This window comes from Chlamydotis macqueenii, chromosome 15 (genome assembly GCF_036417535.1).
Source record: "Chlamydotis macqueenii isolate bChlMac1 chromosome 15, bChlMac1.mat, whole genome shotgun sequence".
Classification (NCBI taxonomy): Eukaryota; Metazoa; Chordata; class Aves; order Otidiformes; family Otididae; genus Chlamydotis; species Chlamydotis macqueenii.
Window position 1 is genome coordinate 3956816 of NC_141570.1, and position 27081 is coordinate 3983896.

General features: G+C 40.6%; 1 protein-coding gene across 6 annotated transcripts in view; it reads left to right on the plus strand.

The window, feature by feature from the left end:
- Positions 1 to 27081, plus strand: part of SMURF1 (SMAD specific E3 ubiquitin protein ligase 1) — a 46528-nt gene that overhangs the window by 15765 nt on the left and 3682 nt on the right. For 3 of the 6 annotated variants that reach the window (XR_015260198.1, XR_015260199.1, XM_086759629.1), the window contains exons 2-17: positions 11308 to 11346; positions 11995 to 12103; positions 12738 to 12871; positions 12996 to 13061; positions 13923 to 13998; positions 14342 to 14595; positions 15392 to 15476; positions 17825 to 17971; positions 19141 to 19345; positions 19611 to 19714; positions 20567 to 20681; positions 21619 to 21797; positions 22410 to 22547; positions 22925 to 23045; positions 24749 to 24950; positions 26290 to 26374. Coding sequence is in view for 4 of the 6 variants with exons in the window: in XM_086759629.1 (XP_086615755.1) it covers positions 11308 to 11346; positions 11995 to 12103; positions 12738 to 12871; positions 12996 to 13061; positions 13923 to 13998; positions 14342 to 14595; positions 15392 to 15476; positions 17825 to 17971; positions 19141 to 19345; positions 19611 to 19714; positions 20567 to 20681; positions 21619 to 21797; positions 22410 to 22547; positions 22925 to 23045; positions 24749 to 24950; positions 26290 to 26374 (2059 nt within the window). In the remaining 2 variants the exon portion in view is untranslated. The remainder of the gene's footprint in view (positions 1 to 11307; positions 11347 to 11994; positions 12104 to 12737; positions 12872 to 12995; positions 13062 to 13922; positions 13999 to 14341; positions 14596 to 15391; positions 15477 to 17824; positions 17972 to 19140; positions 19346 to 19610; positions 19715 to 20566; positions 20682 to 21618; positions 21798 to 22409; positions 22548 to 22924; positions 23046 to 24748; positions 24951 to 26289; positions 26375 to 27081) is intronic. The other 3 variants (XM_086759630.1, XM_086759632.1, XM_086759633.1) reach the window with 3 other exon arrangements.

Here is a 27081-nt window from a genome sequence, read left to right on the forward strand (position 1 = left end):
TGCCTCTTGAATCGACTGGAACCTGATGGATATAATTTGAATAGGAAATGGTGCTGAAGACAAAAATAGATGTGTTTGCCCAACGTCAGCGTGCAGAGTTGCTGTACCAGGCTGTGATTAGTGTCCCTGCAGAACACCGCTCTGATGCTGGCGGCTGCGAGGGCAACCTCCTCCGTGCCCATGCCAGCGACCCAGCTCTGCTCAGCCTGGCTGAACAGACTTAGAAAAAAGTACTGCACGGTGCCTTGTGTGAAACTCTGCTCTGTTTTTGATGTGCAGTGTCAGTTGTGTGTGATGAATAAAACTGCTCACCTCGTTTATAGTACAGATTTGCTACAGCGAGGTAGCCAAGTGGTATTTTGAACAACTCTGGGGTGGGGTTTTTTTGTTTGTTTGTTTGGGGTTTTTTTTTTTTTTTTTTTTTTGCAGCAATACCTTTACTTGACAGAATATTTTGAAAGAAATGCAGTTTTCCCATTTCAGTAATCTATAATGTCTGCTCTGTATTGACACCAGCTGAAAGCCAGCGGAAAAATTGAGTTTAAAACTGTTCACGAGACATTACATGCACTAGTGCTGGTAACAAGGTAATCATCAGGAAGAGAAGTCTGTGGAATGTTTTAATTCCATCCAGCGTGGGCAAATCCTCCACTTTTCCCCACAAGACACTAAAAGCATTTATACCTCAGTACTGAGCTCCAAGGTAGGATCAAAACTTCGTTTATTGTGGGCTATTAGGCTAGGCTGTGCCCCTTCTTTCCAGCACCGACTCAGTCTTGATGATCCAGATGTTTGTTATCCCCAGGTTGATAACGACAGCCCAGGGAGCTATGGGAAGAAAGAAGTACTTCTGAATGAATTCCAGCTGGTTCAGGTTTTGGCTGTCCGTTTGCTAAGTAGCCTAGAACAAAATGAACTCATTGCTCTAGGCTTTTGTACACTGTTAACTCTTCACTGAATATTGACTTTCACCGCCCCGATTTTTAAATCTGAGCTCGGTCTATGCAGAAAGTACAACTCCATCTCGTCTGTTTGTTATCATGCTTACTGCAAAATGAACAACAGATTTGCAAATAAGGAAGGCAAAAGCTGTAAGAGCATGAAAAAGTTTCTTTGGCAGTGAGGCCCGTGGCTTTGAAAAGCTTTATATGACAAGACTTGAGGCTTTTTATGTTTCTATCCAAACATGCCAAGAAGCACTCGGCATACCTCGGTAAAATATGAGCATGGAAAAGGGCTAGACGTGCTAGAAATTGGGGGAAGTTTGTAAGTCATTAGTTAACCTGAGGTATGTGGTTTGAAAGCGACGATATGGTACTGATGCCTTGCTTGAAAGAAAGAATGCTTTTCATTTACTCGCCAAAAAATTTGGGGTGTTGACTGTGCCTCTTGAGAAGTCATCCAGTACCTGATGGAATTTGTTCTGGTAGCAGTTACTGAAGTTGTTAGCGGTGCTAGAAGAGGTGCTGGGTAAGTGTTATTCTTTGCAGTACATTTCTAGCAACTGCTTGTTATAAGGTTGTCCAGTTACTGAAGAAATGCAAAATGAGTCTGAGTTTTACTAAAACAGCTTAAGCCCAGTGCACTGTTTTTCCTGAGGTTTTTTCTTTTTATATACCTAATAATTCTACAGGCTACACTTCTTTTTCCATATAATTTCTGTACTGGAGATTGTTCACTCAGATGTTTTAGAATGAATTAAAAAATGTGGATTCTCGAGTGTTGTGATCACGGTGGTCATCAGTATTTTAAACTTTTAATTGTCGCTTCTAAAAATTATTCTGACAAAATCTGTTGTTTTGTATTTTCAACATTTCTAAAGTTGGTGGCGTTTTTTATTTTTTTCTCCTAGCAGTGTCCTAGGTCACCTAAGCGATTCTCTTGCCAACTTCCTGTTCTTGGTTCGCAGCGCAGCTTTAGTTTAGCACGGAGTTGGGCAGTCCTCCGTTGACCAGAGCCAAACCGATGTATTTAGCTGTAAGGCAATGTTCCACGGGAATTGTTGAACTCAAACTCTTCTACTGCTGCATTTAAGCCCTCGCGGGATGAACTAATAGTTTACATAGTTTACAACTTACACATAACTTAACACCATTCATTTTTTAAATAACAATGTTCTTGCTTTTAAGCAATCTACTTCGCGCTTGATGAAAACCAGACATTAATTTTGTACTGTTTATTAAAATACTTGTTCCTATAAAGTTGATTTTGTACCTTACTTAATTGCAGTAAGATATCAAAGAAGCTAAGTACTGGTTCTGTCTGGAAAAACAAATCTCAGTTCTTAAATTGAGATGGAGAATGTGTTAAATTGCATTCATTTTTCCTCCTTTACAATCGTGTTTAACATTCAAATTGTTTCACTGAAATATTGACAGTACCTGTATGTGAAGGGCTGTAAATACCAGCCGCTCTTTGGAGATACAGAACATATGTTTCAGATTTTAAACTGAAAAATAGGCTTCATTTTAGCTTGGAAGTCTTAGACCTTTTACTGTTTGACAGAAATTCAGTGTTTCTTTTGAAATGTTGCCTGGCTGTATCTAGTCAAACTCTGCCAAGATCTTCTATACTGAGGTTTCTGCTTTCATAGGTTTTACGTGTTTTGCAGTGGAAGGTCAGGCATTTTTTCTGCTTTCTGCAAAACAGACGGATATTTTAAGGCAAGACAATGTGTGTATGAAGAGAGCTGGAGATAATACTGGGTTAGAAAGTACAAAAGTTGTGTTTTCTGTTCCTATTGTGTGAAAAATGTTTTGCTCCGTGGCCAGGACCCCAAGGCTGGATCTGTTGTAATTGGTCTGATTGCTTGGGGGTTCTACTAATTCTAAGTGTATGGTAAGCATCTGCAAATATGTTGCTTCTGGTTTAGGTCTCTTGTTCTGTACTTTTTCCTCCTTTATAAAGCGGCAGAGAGCAGGTTTTCCTCCTGGACTTCGGAAATGAATGTCTTGTGAAAGCTCTAAGTCCATTAATTGGATGGTGTTTTGTGGGGAGAAAAAGTGCTAAAGTGCTGTTGATACAGAAGTGTACTTGTAACCTGAGTCTCACAAGCTGGTTATAAAAGGTTTTGTGGTATGGGTAGCCCCACAGAGAATATCTGGGAAGACGGGGAATCTAAATTTCTGTGTTTTATGGTGAACGTAATATTTATTGGAAAAGCCTTTTATGTACTGAATTAGTAAGCAAATGATCAGCTGCAGGGGAGAGCCCTTATAAGCTTCTTTTTGGTAATGAAAATAAGGTGTTTAACGCTTTATACATTTAACTTATGCAAGTGGAGATCAGAGGCATGTTAAATTAAACACACCTAAATTAAATGCTGACTGAGCAGCAGTCTGTGCTGCGCAGGGGCTCTCATCCTCGCTAGAGGAGTGACACCGATGCAGTGTGTAATTTCTGCCTCAGTAATATCTAGAGTGTTTGGGGTTGTTTGTTTGTTTTTTTTTTTTCCTAGATTTGATTAGTAATTCACTGTTGTTCACGCAGCATCTCCCAGAGAAACAAATCTATATGTCTGAAGATTTGGACGGTGTTGCTAGAAAGGACTTTTCGGTCAGTGGGAGTGTGGGAGGAGGGCGAGGTTTGAGCTCGATGGCCAGCTCTGCCTGGGACCTGTTGGAGCGACGTTAGGTCGGGTGTATGGTGCTGTGAGGTATTGACATCTGTAGAGATTTGGAAAAGGTGCTTTGAAAACTCCAAGTGTTAAAAGTGCAAAATATTTTTGGCAGTCTTTAGTAAAATTCAGTTTGGAATCTGAGTTATGACTGCATGTGGGTGGAGGAACATGTTTTTCATGCTTTAGGAATTTTTTTCCAGATGCTTTCTCGGTGCTTGGGTAGCTATAAAAGCTAAGTATTAAGACTTCAGCGTGGATTTATTCCTTCGTTTTAGTATAATTGAAGAAAATTGAGCCAGATAGTTTCATGGCGTGTTTTTAACTTTATTATGGCGATGGTGTCGCACCGCGCGCGTTGGTGTCTGTTTCAAAATGTGAGCACAAGTATGTGCAAGCTGTGCAGATGAGCCTCTCGTGATAGACACTACCTGCTTGAAAATATGAATTATTCAATGCAAGCGTGTGTGGTTGGAGATACAGGAGATGCAGGGGAAGAAATGCAGAATTGTGTTGATCTCAGTAAACACAACTTGCACAATGAAGTGTGGAGTAAATGCAAAATGCCATTTTGTATTTCCAGTAGGAATTTTGTCATTGAAATTGTTTTGTTTATCTGTCAGCTAAGATATTGTATTTGCCCTGAGAACAGGATATTATCCTGTGTGGTTTTAGGAGAAATTTTGAGTTCTTTCCAGATATTTCTATTTCTGACTAGTTTATACAGGAGCTGACACTATAGCTGAAGCCTGAGCATACACTTTGTTTTTGGTGAGTTGGGAGGCCGTTTGTGGACACTTTAACAAAGGAAAAACTTGACTGAACCTGGGAAATCTCTCTACAAAATTATTATTCCACTTGGTTGTGGTTCTGACAGATGTAGGGGTGAAAGACTGAGTTTTAAGAACCATACAGTGGATAGAAATGACTTTATGTTCTGTTAATGTTTTCTCTGGTAAAACTATGTCATTGATAGGGTGTTCTTTTGAGAATGGCTGTAAAATGGAGGTAGTAATAACTGACCTCTTGAATTACAGTTCTCTGAGAAAGTGTTTGTGCTTTGAATCTGTTGGGAGACAGTCTGCAAAGAAAAGGTACAAGGATGTGAGGGAAGGCGGTGCTTCAAGGGCGTCTTCTTGGTGACAGAGGAGGCTTCACCAGCTATAATCTTGCCTCTGTCTGTCTCTTACAGCTGAGCAGTCACTGTAGGGCCAACAAGAATGGTTAGCTGAAGGTGGCAAAGCAGCAGTTTATGAAAAGTTTGGCCTAAAAAATAATCTTTTTTTTTTTTTTTTTTTTTTTTAAAAGAAAGCCCCTGGAAATCCAATTTGAGAGAGAAGTTAGAACTTCATGTAGTAGGAATTTGCCCTGTGGTGCATGGGGCAAATAAATTCCATGGGCAGCTTCTGTTTTCGGGGCTGAGGGCACGTGTGTGAGACTCAAGCAGTCAGAGATGCTGGGGTTGTATGTCTGTCTAGGAAACGGGAGACTGCAGAGAGTATGAGAAGGTTCTTGGCCTGGATTAGAGGACGGCACGGCAAAGTCGTAAGAAAACTGATGTAACAGCTAGGACTTAATGAAAGATTTAATCTGGGAGGTAGCCTTTATCTCAGGCATTTGTTAAGGGTGAGCAGAGAGGGAAGAAGAGAAAGGTTAGTACGAGGGACAGCTGGATATACTTATTTCCACCTCTCTGATCTGTGTGCCTTTCTCTGATTGTGTACATCAGCATTAATTCAGCTTCCTATTACCTCCCCTTTTTATCTCTGCAAAGTTCTTCAACTAATTCTGTAATTCTTCGTGTTTCTCCAAGTTTTGCGTCTCAATCAGTTCATTCTTAAACTTGCTTTACTGGTCTTGTGTTGCGTGCAGCCTCAGTTAACTGGGAATTTCATGGATCTTGTTCTTCCAATAGTCCTGTGCTGGTTTTTTAATAACTTATGGTATTGAGGTCTAAATCAGCCCTTCTTGGTGTGTATGTGTGTATAAGAAGACTTACTATTTGTCAGTGCCCAGGACGATTTTTCAGTTTGAGTAATTTTTAGGAGTCCTGGAGATGAAACTCTTCTGTTTGTCAACTTGATATTGTTTGCACGACGAGGGCTGACTTGTTCGTGACGGGTTTCTGCTTAGGTAGGATGGAATTTTGATTCCTGGCTCAGTAGATACTTTAATGACATGTTAATGGACTAATAAAAATGGCTTTTTCTGGGTGTGTGGTTTTTTGAAGATCTCTTCAAAGTTGTCTAGTGTTTGCAACTGCCTAGACGAAGCCAAGTTCCAGCCCACGAGCAAAGCATGCCTTGAAAAGAGGCTTTGATTTTTACTGCAGCCTACACAAAAGGGCCACAAAAAGGCTTCGTGTATCAAATCTAGCAACTCTTTGAGAATTGAGGGGTTTTTAATGAAGCCTTGCTTTAATCTGGTAGTCGAGGGCTGTTTTCGTGTGAGTTCAGGCAGAGTCTTCCAGTGTTGGGGCACGATGGATGCTGGTCCTGGAGTCTGAGGGGTCCTGGGGGTTTTTTGGTTGGCTTACGTGTCAGATTGCAAATCCCGTTGGCGCCACGATGCTAAGATCATTAGTGAGGGCCGCTCAATGTACACGTCTATATAAAATTAGTTCTGTACAGCTAATTGGTTTATTTGGCAAATGTAACAGACAACCTCGGAGTTGTTTATCTTTTTCTGCATGCTGGGCGCTGCAGTGATTCAGATTCAGTTACTGAGAAGTTAAAGCAGTCTGTGGATTCATTCAAGGAGATGAAGAGACTAAAAGTATTCCTAAAGCAAACAAAAGAAGGACTAGAATAGAAACCTTGGCCTTTGTGGTGGCAATTTAAACTCCAATTTGTGAATAAAGTGGTCTATTTCAGTTCAGTGATGTGGGTAGCTGTAAAGAAACTGCATTTTTACACACTTGGTGCCTTCAGCCATCTTTCCTTTCCCATTAAACCCTTCCTCTTGTACCCTACCAAATATAAATGATTGTCACCCTTAAAAAAAACCAGAACACTTAAAACCTTCCTGGGTTGCCTAGTAGTAGAAATAAAAACAGACGCTCATCTGCAGTGAAGACTCGTTTAAAGTTATGTGTGGAGAATAGGAATGGTAAGCAGAGTCATTCGTAAAGGCAGCTCAGAAGGGGTGGCTTGTGGTATTCTGAGTATTTTCCACAAAATACGCCGAACCATTGGGACAAGACGTGATTTTACAGAACAGATTCAGCAAAGGTTCTAATTGTGGGCCAGGGCGCTTTGGGGCGTTAGAGCAGCATGTGGTAAATAGCTGATGTTTGCTTTTTTCTTCTGTTTGGAGGCTTTTTTATGCTTCAAGCACGTTATTTTTGCCATACAGCCTTCTGAAACCTGAAAAAAAAACCTGAAAAAACCCCATGAAAACTGAAAAAAAATTCAGAATGGCAGAAACCAGCCCGTAAGCCAGCGTGCACGGCGGGCTCTCTTGCTGTCATATGGCAGAGCTGGGCCAGTCCGACCTCCAAGAGTAGTTACCACCTTCCCCAGTCAAAAGCTTGGCAGACTTAGAGATATCTCTGTTACTTGGATGCATCAAATTTGACCTGCTTGCAGCCTTTTTTTTTTTTTCTTTTTTTTTTCTTTTTCAATGGTATGCAGTAACTTTAGTTTCATTTCATGTCAAGATCTTTATTCTGCCCTTCTCCAAAGCTTCATTGTTCGTCTTTGCTTCTATCTTAAAACAAACGAACCGACCTGTGATGCTTTTAGTGATTATGCTGCGTATCTCTGTGATTAAAGATGGTCGACCCAGAAGTAAATATTAAGTAAAGTCCTTTCTACGTCATCGGCCTGCTGGCCTGTGTTTATCTTCTGTCAGAAAGTAAAACGAATGTATCCTGGAATCTAGCTGCCTGTTTGTACAAGCGCAAATGATTAACCTGGACTATCAAAGGGGAGGCCAAAGATGGCTGAAAGGTGTGTTTACATGGCTCGGTCTGACCTTCCCCCCTTTCCTAAGGAAGATGTGGACGTGCTGCTGGTTTGTCATGTCTTCAGAATTAATTTGAGTACTAAATTGAAGGCCATCGTTAGCTCAGATCCTCTCCACGTGTAAAAGTCCTTAATTTGAGCAAGGAGGCTTTTAGTTTAACTCACAAAGCGTGGATGAACGCAGTCCCAGGTGCAAATTTGCCTGCTGTTTTGCGTTGGTACAGGCTGGGACCTACGGCATATTTTAATCACTTGCCTTGGTGGTTTTTTCTTTTTTTTTTTTTTTTTTTTTTTCCTTCCTGGGTCCCAAAACACAACTGCCCAGTTCTTACACTGTGCAGCTCAGATCCGTTGCAGCACCTGAGCACTGTGCTGTGGGATGCTAGAAGTGAATAAACCCGGTGTTGGTGCAGAGACTGTGAGGACTCTCTTGCAGACTACCAGCCATCCCTTGGGGCGCTGGCAATTCAGGAGGAGGAACCTGCACACAAAGGCTTTGATTTCATAGGCTGGGTCTGTTTACTTGGGGATGTTTGAAATGGTTCCTGACCCAGCCGGCCTTTCCCTGCCTCCCTGCTGAAAATGCCGGTCTTGCTGCAGAGATGGGTGTCTTGGTGATGGAGCAGCAGCTTTCTGATGCAATTCCCAGCCAGGTTGTTCAGGCGCTGGTGCCACTCGGTGCTTTCCTCCCTACACCCGTCCATAGCTCACTCCTGAACCGCAGCAGATGATTCATTTCTGCTTTGGAAGCAGGGTGGACAACCGGGGGCTGGCAGAGGAACCGCTCGACTCGCTCAAGTTACATCTGCATTGAAGACATCCCCAGGGTGAACACTGACTTTGTAGAAGGCTCGTCCTTTCTTCACCTCCTGCCAAATACGCTTTCACACTAGTACTTTACCCAGCTGGCTAATTTGCCCTTTGAAATTATCTCAATAATGTCAGGTACTTAAAAAAACATTCCCATCCCTTTATAAATATTACAATCTAGAGGTAAAGACATTGTTTCAGTGTTGTTTGGGATCAGTGGTATTAAAAAAAATATAGTTCTTCAGCGCTGTGCAGCAATCCAGAGAGGAGTATAAACAAATCCTGTGTCAAGCCGAAACAAGTCGGTTGACTTTGGGAAGGCAGAATGTAAATGGCCAAGTCGGGAGAATGAGTACCTTTAGTAACCTTGCAACAAATGAGAGATTGCTCCTGCTGGCAAGCCTTAAGCCTTTCTTGTTTAAAAGAAAGAAAAACGAAAAGAAAAAGCTCTTTGGAAAGATGGAAATGAGGCAAAGGTGAGGTTTGTGCAAAGTGTGTTTCGGGTGCCTGGTCTGCAGATCCGTGTCCATCCCGTTCTCCTACACTACCTCTGATGCAGGGATAAAATTCCTAACTTCTTAAGCTTTTGTAGCTAGATCTACCTGAGTTCATGGGTTTTGGGCTCGAAGTAGCAGCAGTCGGATCCTGCTAGCGGTCCTGCTGGAGTCCTGTTGGAGACAACGCATCGAAGGAGCAAATCTGGCATATTCCCAGCTTTACGGGGCAGGGAGGGGCTGTCTGCTCTGCCGCTGGCATGGTGTCACATCCAAGTCTCCCCGTGCTGACCTTTGTCACCTGTTTCTTTACTGGAATTTAGAAATCTATGGCTTTTAAGTGATAGAGCACTTGAAAATTTTTTTTTTTTTTTTTTTGCTCTAGTGGGTTTAGTATGCAAATAGTGGAACAGAGCCAATGGTCCGTCTCGGGAAGCCTGAATCTGGAGATTGCTCCATAAAGGTTTATTTCAGCTATTAGCTCTTGTGCCAATATTTTTCTTACAAGAAACAGTAATGATTTTTGCAACCTAAAATTGAGGGTTTCACAGGCTGCAACTGGAAAATTGGCAGCCGTGCTCATCTACGGTAGACTGAGAGCCCATGGCGGGGGGGAAAGAGTTAAGTGAAAAAATAGGATTCTTCAATAATAGCTTTAGAAACTTCTGCTGCTAGTTAGCTCTAGAAAGCACACCTGGAATATAGAATAAAGGTAATAATTATATAGTCAGACTATATGCAGATAGTTACAGATGGCGTACTTTTCCAGCTTAATAATGTAGTCTTAAAATTGGGGATGGGGAAGTAAAATGTGTTATTTGATTTAAAAAAAAACAAACACAAAACTCCACCACTCACAGGAACTTTAAAATTCCTTTTGGTTACTTCTAGAACATACCAGTTCTGATTTTACCTATACTTGTTCCCTGGTTTTCTGGTATTTTTTCCTCTGAACCACTCGCAAGAGGAAGAGGAAATTAAGGTTGCTCTGTCGTGCTTCCATAGAACAGCGGATGGTGATTCTGTAATCCTGTTTTGTTTCGAATTGAATTGCTGTAGTCCTGAAGACTTCTCTTTTTTTGGTCACTTGTTAAAAAAATACAAGAGAAGCTTTCTCTGATTCTGCAGCTTGCCAATATAAGAAATAAGCAATTTTTAATCCATTCTAAAAATAGTTGCCTGGTGCAGCTGCTTTAATTATTACTAGGACGGAGGATTTGTGTATTTTTTGATGTGAACATCTGGGTTAAATAGCAGACTGCTTTGGTCTGTTTGCTTGACATGTGAAGTGAGGTGGTTTTATTCTGCTGGCTGTGTTAGGTGAGGAATGTTGTCCTGGAGTTGAGAGGTGGAATTCTACTAGAAGTGCGAAAGAAATAAATATTTGTTCCCATATTTTTGCTACTGTGTCTTCACTTTCCCCAATACAGAGTTAAGGTGAGTGCAAGTCAGGAACAAGGTGAGAGAGAGGTGAGAAGGGGTCCCTACCAGGGGAAATGGCCATCTGAGCATCTTCTGGACATTCATTCTCATGCTGAAAGAGCAGAACTGGATGGGAAGGAGACTACCTAAAAAAATAGTTAGGTCTGTCAGAGTTCTCTTCCTCTCCTGGATCCTACTCTTAGATGTTACAGCTCTAATATTTTCATCTTTGGCTCTGAAGTTATTTTTCCTGGTCTGTTGTAAGAGTTCAATGGATGCAGAACAACTTGGATTGCTGAGATCATACTGAGCGGTCCTTCTTGAACAGCAAAATTGGGGTTGTGGCTGGTAGTAGACCTAGTAGAAATGGAGATTGATGCAAGTTTCCTGATCTGATTTTTACTTGAACTACCATGCTATTTAGCAGAGTTGGAAAGAGGGAAATGATGCCTCATTTGTGGCCCTTTCAAAGGAAAACATTTTGATGCAATTTTTTTCAGTATATTTTTTTTTTCTCCTGAGTGAGGTCCTATCATACTTACCACAAAACCTTTTTGTATTTGCAAACTACTTACGCTGTTACAACATACTCCCATGTTTTGTGTTACGATGCATCGCGGACCTTTTGTATGCAAAGAGCGGGAGTTTGCACCATATTTGATGGAACCTCATGTAGAGGTCTCCTCCAGGAGACCCAGAACCGTTCTTGGTTCAGAAGCTCTTTAGTCCTTGTAAAATGGGTGGGTTCTGAAACCACACAACAAAATTCTGGTCTAGCATTTGTGTATGCATGCAGTATAGAAAATGAGGAGTTTTTAACACAAAGCGACGTTCATTAAATCTTCTGGATACTGTAACAATAGAACAATGCTCACATTTAGTGTCTGGGTGTTTTTTTATGAATCACAATCGGCTGGTATTGTAGCTGGTATGATTGTTGGAACACTTTTTTTTTTTTTAATGGTTTTAAGATTCTTTATCTGATTTTTTTTTTTTTCAGTATTATGTGCCAAGAATCTTGCAAAGAAAGATTTCTTCAGTAAGTATGTCCTAATTGTACAACTTTCTACTCTTGATTAATCAGATTTATTTGTAGATTGTGCGTTACTGTCGAGGCTCATCTGTGTATGTCGTTTGTTCTGTGGTTCCATTCTTGCAGTAACGTTACATTATTACAGGAGTACACATTACCCTGAATTGTATTTGGATAGCCAAAACTCTGGATTGCAAAGACTGAGGACTCACAAATTCTGGTTGGAAGTCTGAGACTGCGAGGAGGTTGCTGCTTATGATTCTGTGTGTGGGTACCAAGAGCATCCCTCTCAGCTCTATTTGTAAAGGATGGCAGGGGTCTGAGTAACGTACCCCAGTGCTGCAGTCTCACTATTGCGTTAAGGACTGAATAAAAATGCCTACTTATCAGTGTAGATGGGTATGCATTGTTAAATTAAGCAGGTTTAACCTTTTGTTTTCTAAAAAGTTTCACAATTTATTGCAGGTATTAATCTCTATGATGGAACTACGTTATCTAATTAGGAACTCCGTTCTCTATTGTGGATTTACTAAAGTAGTTTTAGGATAATGACAACTTTTCTTTCTTTGGGGGGGAAGCAGGAGGTCATAATGTTTTTTTTTAAGAAACAAACAAAAAAGTACTATGTTTAATGGGACCTTTTCCCTTCCACAGGACTTCCCGACCCATTTGCAAAAATTGTTGTTGATGGGTCAGGTCAGTGCCATTCAACTGACACTGTGAAGAACACATTGGACCCCAAATGGAACCAGCATTACGATCTGTGAGTTGTTTGTAAGGTCACAAGTAAAAAATATTCTAGAGATTTACCTAGTAAATGGAATGCAAGGGTTGGCTCTGCAACTTCATTTTGTGATAGCCAAAAGAGTCACAGTTGCTGAGGAGGACTGATTTTTTTTTTTTTTTTTTTTTTTTTTTTTTGCAACAATAAATTACCTGTTACTAAAAGAGTGGTGCTTTGCTTTTAGGTGTTTGAATTTGGAAATGTTTGTGTGTCAGGTACACAGGACAGGTGCTAAGAGTAAGCTCTACTGGAGCAGGGCAGTCCAGCCTCTAGGAAAGATTGTCCTTGTTGTAGTGATTTATTTTCTTCAAATTATTAGAAACATAAATTTTAGATTTTTGTGTGTTAATCAGCTTGTTGCATAGCTTTTAATGAGGCTGTCTGTAGTTAAATTCATGCTGCAGTAATATCAATTTAACATGCTGTGTGAAATCATAGTGCAGTAATTAATTAATAACACCACTTTGGGCTTAAGCACTTCTGTATTTATAATAAAGCAGCATGACCAATGTACTAAAATGTATCAGAACTTGTACTGAATAAAACATACATTCTGCGGAGTAAAAAGAGGTTATTTTTTCTAAAATTACTCTTCTAATGTGTATTTTTCTAGATACGTTGGAAAGACAGATTCCATAACCATCAGTATATGGAACCATAAAAAAATCCACAAGAAACAGGGAGCTGGCTTCCTGGGGTGCGTCCGACTCCTTTCCAATGCCATCAGCAGGCTAAAAGATACTGGATGTAAGAGCAATTCCTACCTGGCGCAACGCAATCAGGAACCTTCGGTGCCTTTTGTCTGAGTAGTGAATAGTATTCCCACCCCTTCTCCCGGTGTTTTGTTGATCTTTCCTATTTTCATTTGCAGACCAGCGCTTGGATCTATGCAAACTCAATCCCACAGATACCGATGCTGTACGAGGCCAAATAGTGGGTAAGAATACTCAGCTAAACTTCATCATCTTGGATAAACACACTATGTGGACAAAGGTTGTATTAAAAAGAAACCTGTAGTCATTATTGCTTCTGTGCCTTTTCTGTGTTGTTTCTCCTGACTTTAATTGGATTAAATTACATAACCTGAAAATTTTCATTGTGCTCCTATGTAGGAGGTGTTTTTCTCTCAGTTAATATTGGGAAACAATATTAAAAAGAGGGAATGCAGCTGGCGAGCTTTCTGATACAGCTCTGAAAGGATAAATGTTCCTGTGAAACTGATTGCATTTGGACCAAGGTGACAGGCAAAGAGAATCTTAATGTGGAGAAGATTTAAAAGACATTTTGCAAATTGCTATTTTAATACCTTCGACTCACGTCACCTATTTGCAAATTTCAACAAAGCACTGCTGGTTTTCCAGCTAATTTACCCCTTTTTACCATGTTTAGCTTCCTCCCACCCAACCCAAGCTCTCCATTGATGCATATTTGGCCAACCCCAAATTCTCATTGTAATGATGACATCTAGTGGTGAGTGATTTCTTTCAGCTTGCCTTTCTGGGTCCTCATGAAACCCAGATGCAGAAACTGAGATGTTTAATGTTTACAGAAATAGAACTAGCTTAAGCTTTGAGGGAGTGAAGCCTCTGGTTTCTCTTCTCCCTTTTTAAAAAGCCAGTAATGCTTTAGGGCTGTAGAAGAAGTTGTGTAAGTGATGTGTCCTCAGGTGTAAGGTATAACTTTCCCTAATATTTTACCCTGTATAAATGTGAGTTGTTTGGCTTTGTGTTGTTTTTAAGGGAACAGTTGTTCTTTTATTATTAAACTTGTGATTTTTTTTTTTTTATTTTTATTTCAGTCAGTTTACAGACACGGGACAGAATAGGCACAGGAGGCTCTGTAGTAGACTGTAGAGGGCTTTTGGAGAATGAAGGGTAAGGATTGTTTTCTTTACACTCAATTAGAAAAAAAATGGTTTTTATGTGGAAAGAATATAATTAACACTATAAATATTAAATATTTAACACTATAAATATTAAATATTAGTGTGAGTAATATATTGTCTGGGAATATGTATCAGGTAGTAAGGTTATTGCTGGATAGTTACTTGAAGAAAATAAGCTAAACTGGGTAGGACTTTTTGTTACTTGTGCTTCTGGCACTTCCATGAGAATTTTGGGATATAAAAACATGAACAGAGTGGCCCAGCTTAGGTTAAAAGTTGAGAGAGGAGCAGTTACTTCTGCATTCACTTCTCTGTGATGGAAACTCTTGAAGTTTCCCCATTTTCAGAACGGTGTATGAAGATTCCGGACCGGGAAGGCCGCTGAGCTGTTTTATGGAAGAACCAGCACCGTATACAGACACTACAGGGGCTGCTGGTGGAGGCAACTGTCGCTTCGTAGAGTCCCCCAGTCAAGATCAGAGGCTTCAGGCACAGCGACTTCGGACTCCTGAAGTCAGAGGTCATGTACAGACACCTCAGAACAGACCACACGGTCACCAGTCGCCTGACCTGCCGGAAGGCTACGGTAAGAGTTTTCCAGAACTAGAAAATCGAAGTTTTGTTCAAAAGACTTCAGAGAAAATTTCTCCCATTTCAATATATAGATGTGGTTTACCTGCTAGAACATGCAGCATCCTCGTGCATCTAATGGTCTGCATTTTGGAAAAGGAACTTAGCAGGCGGGAGTTTGAGATTGGCTAATTAACAGTTGGCTACGCCAGGATACACAGAGGGATTGATGGTAAATTAAATATGAGGTTGTGGTATGATGCTGTTACAGAAAATTCACTGCTAATCTTGGCTGCGTATCTAGGGAGAACGAATGTAAAGAGCTCTTTAAACTAGAGCAGTAATGCTATTTTTTCCTTCCCCCTTGGCATGTTGTGTAGGTTTGAGCCCACATTTGAGAAAAGATCAGGAAAATATAAAAGCAACAAAGAAGCCAGTACTACAGAAGATTAGGGAGGATAAGATTAAGGAGAATTTAAATCTTGGAAAAGAGCACACCAAATCTAGGAGTAAAGAAATCCGGGTTTGGCTTGTCTCAAAATCTAAAAATAAAAGTGCAAACTAAAACATACTGCTGCGTGGATTTGTGAGTTTCAAAAGGAATACTGGAATGTGTAGTCAAGTAAATTTGTGAAGACAGTGTTTAAGGACAAAACAGTCCATGCTGCAAGAGATCAGGTGGGATGGCTCAAGTACTTTCTCCTAGCTCTAACAGAAAGATAATATGCTAATGGCTTTGAACAAACTGCTTATTGTGATTTTTTTTTTTTCAGATCTGTAATTAAGAATAATCTTTTTTTCCCTTTTCATAGAACAAAGAACAACGGTACAGGGACAGGTTTATTTTTTGCACACACAGACTGGAGTTAGCACATGGCATGACCCTAGGATACCAAGGTATGTGTGTATAGTTACAAAGTCAGGGTTTTTGGTGCGTGTGTATGTATGGCAGTAAGCGGAATATTTAAAAGCAAAAATCTGTGAAGTGGCCAGTCTAAATGTAAAGGGAGAGCTACAAGTAGAGGAATAATTTTGGATCTTTCTAGTTACCTTTTCACCAAACATTAAGGATTGCTCTTTTTGAAAGAAAGAATTACCTACTTGTGAATCATCCAAAACAAAAGAGGAAAATATTGTTTTTTCATGAAGCTACAGATTTCTGAATCTTACCTAAACTTTTAATGAAACAGTTTGGACTGCAAGTTGAAGAAAAACGTGACTGCTTTCTCAAAGCCATTGTTTCTTGAGTCTTGAACTTGTAACTTTTGCTCTAATAGTGCTCACTTATGTATAACTGAAGAAGAGATTACTTGTCATCTTTAAACTTGAAGTGGTGTTGGGCTTTTTTATGCTTTAGACCAATGATGTGTGGTTACAAAATTTGAATCTTCCACAGGATTAAGTTAGTAAAGCCTCTTTAAACCTTAACCTGCAGTTAATCCACGTCTTTGTGACTAAGGTCTGGCGCTCATCCTTGAGGAGCTCTGAATCTGGGCTGTTTCTCTGGACCACCTGCACACCAGATTCAAGAGTGAAACACAAAGCTTGGGACTCCTTCAGCTGCTGCGCTGGCTGGATAATACACAAATGTGATACAGGATATTAGAAAAATGGTATAAAGTAGCGTAGGCAAGAGTGTTGATAAACCCACAGTATATGGAAGGATATGAAAAATAACGTTGAGAGACAAAAAATAGCTGATGTTAGATTACCTGGTATAATTGGAAGAAGTGACAATGCTCATTCTTCGTGTCGCTCATGTTCAGGCTTGTGTGCCCAGAGCCTTGTCTCTTCTTCCAGTGGTGCTGGTTGGCATAATGAAAGGTATTGCTGCTTTTCTCAACAAATCTTAGAGACAGGTTTTTGGGACCAGCAATGTAAGTGGACACAACATCTTCTGAGTCACAGGTCACTTTTACTTTAGTTAAAGGTGGCTTTCTTACTACCAAGGTTGTCACTTGCTGCCAGGTTGGACGGGGCTCTGAGCAACCTGATCCAGTTGGAAATGTCCCTGCTCCTTGCAGGGGGGTGGGACGGGGTGGCCTTTAAAGGTCCCTTCCAACCCAAACCATTCTGTGATTCTAAGTTGCTGTGCAGAAACCTAACCTTGGCATTGAGCACAGATGTAGGTTAAAACTTGGTGTAATCAGATCTCTTGAAGTACTTTCAGATGCACAGCTGATTGAAACAAATGGTTACAACCATAATCTTCTCTAAGGAGCCTAACAAAGGCTTGTCTGTCTCCCCGTGTTCTCCCTGCTGGCTTATACTCACTCGACACTAGTGAAGCCTTTGGTGTACAAAGTGTTTCTACCTTTTCCAAAGCCTTTCAGTTTACTTACTTATACTGATGTTGCATAGTTAGATTTAGGTAAGGGAATATATTGAGTGGTGCCTTCAGCCCTGGATAATATATGAATCCATGCCAGCTGTCTAGAGAATATTTATAAACAACAACTTTTCTATCTAAAAATAATCTTCAGGTTTCTCTCCTTCCTTTTCTTGCCACTCTTAGTGTTTTCCTCTATTGAGTGGCTGAGGCCCTAAGTGTTCTCCGTATCCTAGCTGTAAATACGTCCTACGTATTGAATTCAAGCGCTGCCTGAAAGTGAGCTACTACCTTTAGCAGCACTTAGAATGACATCCAAAATCTATCTAGGATGATGATTTAGAAGTCAAATAGTAAGGATTCTAACCTTGTCTAATTAAAGAGGTTGGTTTTTTTTTTTTTTTTTTAGGTGATTTTAGTATTTGGCTGCCTTAGCTTCTTAACTTACTGGGTCTTTGGAGACAGTGGTTGATGCAGAGGTCTTTGCTTAATTGTTTGGTTTTCTGCACGTGGATCACATTAGTGTTAATGGGAATTTTTCTGTGACATTTTTGCTATTAAAAAGTGTCTCTTCCTCCTTTTACAGCCCTCGGAAGCCCTGTCATCACCTGAATGATGATGTTGCATATTGAAGTTACTTTTCAGCTGTATGGCTTTGTTGCTTTCAAGGCCTTTCAAAGACAGAAGGCGTTTTGCTGATTTACCTTTCTATCCGTGTACCGTGCATAGATAGGGAATTGCACCACTTAGAGTGAGGATCCTAAAAAGCATTAAAACAGCTATTCTATCCTTCTTCTTAAGACTTTTAGCCTAGAATCACTGAGCACCAAATTCATTTGCCTCTCTCTGCTGAATGTAAATTGGCTTCATCTAAACTTCAGGAGTGCTTTAACTTTTTGTTTGCTTTTCTCCTTAGAGACCTTAACAGTGTGAATTGTGATGAACTCGGACCTTTGCCTCCAGGTTGGGAAGTTAGAAGTACAGTTTCAGGAAGAATATATTTTGTAGATCACAACAACAGAACCACACAATTCACAGATCCACGACTACATCACATCATGAAGTAAGAACCTTGCCTGATAATTCATCTCAAGTTTGGATTCTTAAACCTTTTATTCATGAGTCATGAGGGGCTGAAAAACTGCTTAATAACGACGTAGGGGAACGAATGCAACCAATGTTCTAGTCAGGGTCCAAGCATTGGATTGCTTTGCAGTCCTCAGGGAGTTGCTTATTTCGGCACAACACAACACTGCCCTTTTTAAGCTGGTTTGACAAAATTGCACCGAGCTGTGCTGGAGCAAATATGCAGTTCTGGAAATGCTGGGCTGTGGGGTAGAGGATCTGCCAGGCGGTTCCACAGCAGTCAGCTCATGCCTGTCTGGATTTGCAATTCTAGCTCTGTGCTAGCTGTGCTAGGCCTGAACTTTGTCTTCCTGTGAGCTCCAGACAACAGGAATATAAAGCCAGCTGGAGTCTGGTCACAGCCAGCTCGAGTTTAGCAGGATTTAATAAGCTCAAGCTCTGCATCATGCAAAGGCGGCTGAACTGTTACAGAACTGACCCTGGAAGCAGCCTGGCAGGGCTTGCTGTGCCCAAGATCAGACTTCTTCCTGGATCTGAGTTGTCTGTGCTTGAAGCCAGCTGGGGAATCTCTGTATCTAAAAAATAATTGCTTCACAACCCAAATAAAGCACTGACGTATAATGATAGTTGAATGTGTGAAGCTGCAACTATTTGGAGCAACTAAATCTTTCTCTTTTAATAACCCTAGATGCATACTTTTACTCTGTCAGGAATCCCCAGCCTTGTTTTGCATGGAGCTGGAATAAAATTCATTGCGGCTGTTAGATGGTTCCATTTATAGAGCTGTTGTTTGTTCCGTTAGAGGTCTCTCTTCATGTTATGCTCTTGAAAGTTGTCTCCATATGGGAGAATTACCACACAAACTTTAATTACTGCTCAGTCAGCATTCAGTGATCATGCTCCACAGCCTTCCACAATGTATGGCCATATAAAAGCTGAGCTGAAAAATGCTGAAACTCTTTATTGTAAATATCTGTATTCCTCACGTCCCTGACTGTAGGATAATGATGCTATAGAAGTTACCCAGCTGAATAACCATTTCACTCCAGATTCCTCTTAAAGAAGCTTAATCAGTTCTTCCATCACTGTTTTACATATTCCTTATTGTTATGCTTCTAGAATAAGTGTCTTTCTTTTCTTTCAAAGCCATCAATGCCAGCTAAAAGAGCCCAGCCAGCAGCCTCTCCCAGCTCCAAATGAGGGGTCACTAGAAGATGGTGAGGAATTGCCTGCCCAGAGATATGAAAGAGATTTGGTACAAAAGCTGAAAGTTCTTAGACATGAGCTCTCTCTTCAGCAACCGCAGGCTGGTCACTGTCGCATTGAAGTATCCAGAGAGGAAATATTTGAGGTATTGACTTTTTAGTACTTATTGCAGCTTTTGTCACTCACTAGTTAAGTAAAACTGATCTTTGGTTATAGCAACTCTGCTTTGTGAAAGAGGTAGTGAATACCAGCAAGTATTAACAGAGTTGTCATTGGAATCTGCTTTAGGTTAACACATTAGCAGAATAATGTTTGCTGTAGTTGAGTAACAATCTATTACAGTAATGCATCTTAGTAGACTTAATTATAGGAAGGAAATAAAATGTCTAATTGTAAAAATACACATACAGGAATCCTACCGTCAGATAATGAAGATGAGGCCAAAGGACTTGAAAAAGAGGCTGATGGTGAAATTTCGAGGAGAGGAAGGCCTGGATTATGGAGGAGTAGCAAGGTGAGATTGGCGGAGTGGGGTGTCTGACACACTTTAACTGTAAAATTGTCTTTTAAAGTGACCCATGGCTGATGTCATTCCCTTTCAAATGATCTGTTAATGGTATATATAAGTTATTTGTGATCTAGTTTGTAGATAGTGGTTGTAGCTTCAGTGGTCATAGCATAGTAGGTTGGAAGGTGGAAGCATGTGATTTAACAGTTGTTCCACAGCTGCCCTAGTGTCAAAGGCTCGTACTAAATGACTTGGTATGCCCTGTATTTGGGAAGTTACTGGAGTTGTGACAGATTGAGGTGTTTCTGTTTCCCCTTTTCTCTGTAGGTGCTCTGTTTTCATCACTGTTTCCCAATGAGTGTCAAAGGCTTGTGTAGGACAGGCTATTGATCTTATTGCAGAAAGTGCTGGTCCCAGCAGCAGGCTCCAGTTTCATAAGTGTGACCAGCTGAAATTGTGAGGCCTTTGAAGAAGGATATAGACCCTGAAGTAAAATCCAAAGCACAGTAAAGGTTTTATTAAATTCACATGTCTGATTTCCAGTGAATGGATTGCAAGATGATAGGGGTTTCTTTTTGTAATGTCTCAGCCACATTTAGGAGAGTCCTCTGATCTATTGGAGCAGGAGTGGAAATGAACTAATCCTAAACAAAGGCTAATTTTTTAAAGAAGGCTTGCCTCACTCTTTAAGTTTTTAAGCATACCTTGTTGGTCTGCAAATGGAGGGCAGTACAAGGTGATTTTGAAATAAACATTTCATAACTGTGACTAGTTTGATGATTCACAATAATTGTGTTGTCTGAAACTTAAGTGGAAGTTGTTCTAAATTTTTTATTTTTTATTTTTTTTTCCTGGCAGAGAATGGTTATATTTACTGTGCCATGAAATGTTGAATCCCTATTATGGACTCTTCCAGTACTCCACAGATAATATTTACATGCTGCAAATCAACCCAGACTCTTCTATCAATCCTGTAAGTGTTGAATCCTGAGCAACATACCTAGTTTAACAGATGTCCCCTGCAGTTTTTTGTTATGGGTCTTCTTCCATGACAGGAGTGTGAACTGAAGGGTAAAGCAGAATAAAAATGTGTTAATGAGTCTCATTGAACAAAACCCCCATGACAGAGGAGGTATCCTGTGATAAGTGATCTGATTTCTTTGAGACTCCTCAGTACTGACTGGGGTGCATGGTGATTCTGAAAAGATATGCATGGGTGAAAATAATCTTCACTGGGAACACAGACTGTTGTGTAAACAGCATTGCATCCTAAGCATGTTCACCCCATGACCGTAGGGGCTTGTATGCCTTGGTTGTCCTTTCTCAGTAAGATGCTGTGCTTGCTTTTTTTTCTTGCTGGATGATTTGTATTGATGCAGACCATAAAAGGAGCAGCAATTCTGTATTAGTACAGGGGAATTTTTTCTGACGTGACATTTCCTGACATTTGCTCTGTAAGATGAGGGAGAGGATTGGAAGAATCTCAGCTGTTTACGCTTCAGTTTTCAAAAGTCAGTTTATAAGCAACATGAAAGATATGAAGGAAATGAGAACGTGGCCTGCATGAGCAAAAGATTTTGATGGCTAAAAAAAGAATAAACTAATTTGCTTGGAATTGTTGTATCTTGGATTCTGGGGATTTCGTGGGGATTTTCTTTCCCTGAGTTCTGCCCTTTGTGAAGTTTAGAGGACCTGTATCCAATTTGTTAGTCAGGTAGTGCACAGGGACTTGTTTAAGACATTTAATCATGAAATGCTTCTGTTCTTGGTTACGTTATGAGGAAAAATGGTGGCTCCTCTTGCCCAAAGGATTGCAGGTCATTTGCACAGAACGTACAACTGATGGAGCAGATATAACCACAAGATGTCAGTGTCTTCCCGCTGCCTGATTTTCTCTCCTCTCCCTGCAGGACCATTTGTCTTATTTCCATTTTGTTGGTCGGATAATGGGTTTGGCTGTGTTCCATGGACACTATATCAATGGGGGGTTCACGGTTCCCTTCTACAAACAGCTTCTGGGGAAGCCCATTCAGCTCTCCGATCTGGAATCTGTTGACCCAGAATTACACAAAAGTTTAGTCTGGATCTTGTAAGTACTGTATTTATCAATTGCCTGGCTCTAGAGAAGATGGGGTGGAGTATACTGGCAGTAATGAGATAATGCTTAATAGAAAATGTTTGCAAAAATCTTGTAGTGGGGAGATCTGTACAGGCTTATTAAACTACCATTTTTATGTCAGAAAGCTCAAGATACTTGAGGAAAAGTTCAGAACAAAATCCACCATTCGGTGTAGCTTTGGGACTCTTGGACTCTCTTGATGTCTTTTAAATTCACTGCATGCTATCTATTCTGTGCTTCAAAACAGTGCACGGCAGCACGTCTGTTTATTGTTCTGTGTATATATATATTAAAAAAAAAAACAGAATATATCTGTGGGTTTATGTATATAGGGTTTAATTCATTATTGTATTACTAAAATTAGATTAATTCCTTGTATCTGGTCAGGCTCTTCAATATGCATTAAGTTGTGCAGAAATTGGTGACTGTGGCGGTGTTTCTCAAGTGGTGCGAGATGCAGATGGCTCATTGCTAGGTTTGTCCTGAAGACTAAGCGTTCAAATAACAAACTGTCAGCATCAACACTGAGAGTTATCAAAATACCAAAAATACTAGGCTTACCCTCTGTCTTTCCATTGCCAGAGAGAACGATATCACTCCGGTTCTGGACCATACTTTTTGTGTGGAACACAATGCCTTTGGGCGGATTTTACAGCACGAACTCAAACCGAATGGCAGGAATATTCCAGTGACAGAGGAGAACAAGAAAGAATATGTCAGGTATTGCAGAACAAAAATATAGCCTGCAAATGTAGTGGAAAGAAGGTAGTAAACCCATTAATTTTTTTATATAGTGAAACTAATTAAATAGGTATTTTGGGGGGAAATACCTGAGCCGTAAATGACATGAGCGTTTTCACACCGTGCCCTCTTGTAAGAGGTGGGGAGATGAAACTGTGAATTGTACTTTGGTTTTTCTGTTGATGGTGTGGTAATTAATTGTGATGGAAAAAGGAACTGATAAGCACTTCTCTCGTGCTACAGAATGGGTGTGTTAAAACAAGTACCTCTGCAAAATGAGCATTTTCCGGCTCTGCTCTAAAAAGTCCAGTCCTATGTAGATCATCCTCCCTGACTTTTCCTTTCCCCCCTCCCAGGTTGTATGTAAACTGGCGATTTATGAGAGGAATAGAGGCACAGTTCCTGGCTCTGCAGAAGGGTTTTAATGAACTTATTCCTCAACATCTCCTTAAGCCTTTCGACCAGAAGGAACTTGAGGTATACATTTTACCCACATTGAATGTTGTTTTGTAATTTGTTTGATCCGCAATCAAGCACTGATTTTACAAAACAAACAAATAACAAACCCATGAAACTTATTCCAATGTATGTACCAGAAAGCTGTGTATTTGTTTAACCAAACCCTTTTTGGTTTATTCTAGACATTCTTTGGGTTAACATTGTTGAGAGGACTACTTAAACAGGGAAAGACAAACACACCATGTTGTCTAACCAAGGAGTAATGCTCAAAGCAGGTGGTCTGGGCAGGGAGGGAGTACTGCAGGTTTGAGGAACTGTTGGCAAGACCTAATGTGGTATCTACCCCAGAACTTGTTTTCTTCAGTAACTGTTTTCATACGTGGCTGTTTCTACGTTCATGTACAGCATGGTTTACAGCAAGTAAAATAGAAGTGTAGAGCATACAGAAAGGAAATGAATTTGTCTTCTCTTTTAATCTTGAGGTGTAGACTGTTACCTCTTAAAATAGTTCCTATTACAGCAATTTTTCCTCTTTTTTTTTCCTTTTTGGAATATGGACCATGCCTGTGGAATATGGACCATTTGTGGCAGTGGAAGCACCAGCTTCGTGCTAGTCGTTCATGCATGCTGATTAATCCCATGAAGTTATTGCATTCCATTTGCTAGCTGCTTGAAAAGGCAGATTAAAAATCCATTAAATATTTCAATACTGTCTGTGTCAGAACAGTCACGACTGTCCTAATAATGTAAATGACTGCAAGTGGGTGCTGTCTTGGTGGCACGAAAAGGCAGCTGCTAAATGGTAGCTCTCGGAAATGTGATCCTCAATCTGAAGTATTATGGGAAATTTAGAATATGACGCACATTTTGTTTTGAGGAATAAAGCTTTCTCTGTGCCATTGTTTGTCGTTGCCAGGGGAGGTGGTTAGATTCATGGCCAGCAGTGACTTCTTTTTTACAGTATTTTGTAACCTGGTGTCATCTGGAAAGGAGATTATCATAGAATCATAGAATGGTTAGGGTTGGAAGGGACCTTCAAAGGTCATCTAGTCCAACCCCCCTGCAAGGAGCAGGGATATCCCCAACCAGATCAGGTTGCTCAGAGCCTCATCCAGCCTGGCCTTGAACGTTTCCAGGGATCGGGCCTCCACCACCTCTCTGGGCAACCTGTTCCAGTGTTCTATAACTCGCATCGTAAAAAATTGAAGTAATATGTCTGGTGTCTCTCAGAGCCTCTCACAAACGATATCAGAAAACAGATGCAAAGGTTTTGTAGTTTGTTGTGGAACAACAAACCAACTAGGGTGTTACCATAAACTGCGCAGGATTCTGTCATAGTTGGTATTGGCACTCTCTAGGACAAACCTGCATTAGGACCAGGGTGTTTAGCACAGTAGATGGCATGCCGTCTTCCAAGTCTATGCTGTGCCCTTATAAAGATGTGCTGTACTTTTCAGGTAGGATAGATTTTACAAAGCAGATCTTGAATGGGCTTTTGACTCTAGTTCCTTATGAAAATTCTACTTCTAGCCTCAGCGTCATTGCAGTTTCACTGGAGAGATTTACTGCCTGTTGTAAACTGGTTTGGAGTGTTACCATGCATCAAAAAAGTGGTTCAAGCGCATAAAGACTGCTAGGCTTCGTGAAATAGCTGGATGTATGTTTTTACAGCTGCGAACCTGAGATGACTCTGTTAAAGAGTTTTTCTAATCCTTTAACAGCTAATCATAGGAGGCCTGGATAAGATAGACTTGAATGACTGGAAGTCAAACACACGCCTAAAGCACTGCATGGCAGATAGCAATATTGTGAAGTGGTTCTGGCAAGCAGTGGAAACATTTGATGAAGAAAGAAGGGCAAGGCTGCTGCAGTTTGTGACGGGTTCGACGCGTGTCCCACTTCAAGGTTTCAAGGCTTTACAAGGTGACTGATGTGGAGGCTGAGTTAATCTGTGGCGGGAGAAAGAAATAAAAATCGCTTGGTATCTACTAGCCCCTTGTAAAATATCAGCATATTACTGGATAACTCAAGCACTTACAAGCTCCAGATCCCAAGAGCAGTTTTTCATTTGTCAGCAGCTCTGCTGATAGTGAACACTTCAGCTGTTGCTGATCGTCATGGTTTAACCTCAGTTGGCAACCAAGTACCACAAAACCGCTCGCTTCCCCTCACTGGTGGGATGTGGGAGAGAATCTGAGGGGTAAAAGTAAGAAAACTTGTGTGTTGAGATAAGAACAGTTTAATGATTTCAGTAAAATAAAATATAATACTACTAATAAATTGTAATGAAAAGGAAAACAACAAAAAAAAAAAAGAGAGAGAAACAAAACACAAGTGATGCAGCCACTCACCACCCACTGACCAACGCCCAGCCAGTCCCCAAGTGGCGATTGCTGTCCCCTGGCCAACTCCCCCAAGTTTATATGCTGAGCATGATCTCATATGGTATGGAATATCCCTTTGGCCAGTTTGGGTCACTGTTCTGGCTGTGTCCCCTCTCAGCGTCTTGTGCACCTCCGGCGTTCTCACTGGCAGGACATGAGAAGCTGAAAAGTCCTTGACTTAGTGTAAGCACTACTTAGCGACAACTAAAACGTCAGGTGTTATCAGCATTATTCTCATACTAAATCCAGACCACAGCACTATACCAGCTACTAGGAAAAAAATTAACTTTATTCCAGCTGAAACCAGGACAATAGTGATAGAAGCTGGTAAATCTGTCGTCATGTTACACATTGACTGGTGTCAATATTAACTTATCAGTCTCCTACAACTCTGGACTGATGGTAGAATCATTGCCTGCTAGCACACACATCATCATAGAGCCTAGCGAACAACTTTTTCCTATTAAAATTGTATTGGCAAAAAAAAAAAACTTGAAAACAAGTTCCTGAAAACTGCTTTTTTTTCCCATCAAAAAAAGTGGCAGTGTCCTAGGCTGTTGTGATTCTCCTGGTAACATTCCATCTATTGGCTGACAGTAAACTGATGTTCAAAATTAAAATACATAGTTCTGGTTTGTTAATATAAAATTTAGCAGCTTTCCAAAATACTACTCTGCAGATTCATTGTCGTGAACAGCCCTGTCGCTTCTGCCACCCCTTCCATCAGCTGCAAATTTGATCTACAGATTCAGCCTATGACAGACTTATGTTTGCAGCTGGAACTGTCATTTTCTCTCTTGCCTCTTTAGAAGTAGCAAAATCTGTGTGCGTGAATGATGCTTTGTTGAAGTGCATTAACTAGAATGTCTGTCTGTAAGGTTCTACAGGCGCTGCAGGACCCAGACTGTTTACCATCCATTTAATAGATGCAAACACAGACAACCTTCCAAAAGCCCACACTTGGTAAGATGAAAATTTTTTGCATGTCAGTACTTGCTTTTGCTTTTGTATTGGTTTAAAGGAATCATCTCTGTGGAGTCATCTCTGTTTGTCCTGGGCATGGATTAGCCATGTGATATGCAGAGATGACTCCCAAGTGTGCTTTGCTGGCTTGAAAATATCAGTACTCTGCAGCCAGCAAAATAATCAGCTTCTCTTCTTACAGCTTGATTTGTCTTCTGTGCTATCTGTGGTTTTTGTTTATCCCAGAGTTGATTATTGTGGCTAGTGAGATGTTTGTAAGTTCATTTCTACATGTTCAGCAAAAGTATTCACCAAGAAATGACTCACAGCAAAGAGTCCTTACGCAGGGTTACAAGGAATAGTTTTCGGATGTAAAATGTAGGAAGAGCGCGCTGTTGGTACAGTGTAGGCACAGACCTGCGCTCTTGTACGAAGTCTCCCTCTATCAGACGGGAAGTCATTTCAGCAGCGGCACAGATCGTCTGCAGGCAGAGCAGGGAGCAGGCCTGTCTGATGTCTTGCATTATTTGCAAGTCTTCTGCGTCTGGCACCTGCCTCCTCCTCCCAAACGCTGCCCTCTTAAGTCGTGCATTCCTGCTGCAGAAATACAGTTGTCTTTATCTTGTCTCCTTTGGCCACTGGAGCGGCTGAGGCTTTCTTTGATTTTTACAAATTCTGTCTCTACGTAGCTGATCTAGAGGTTTGGT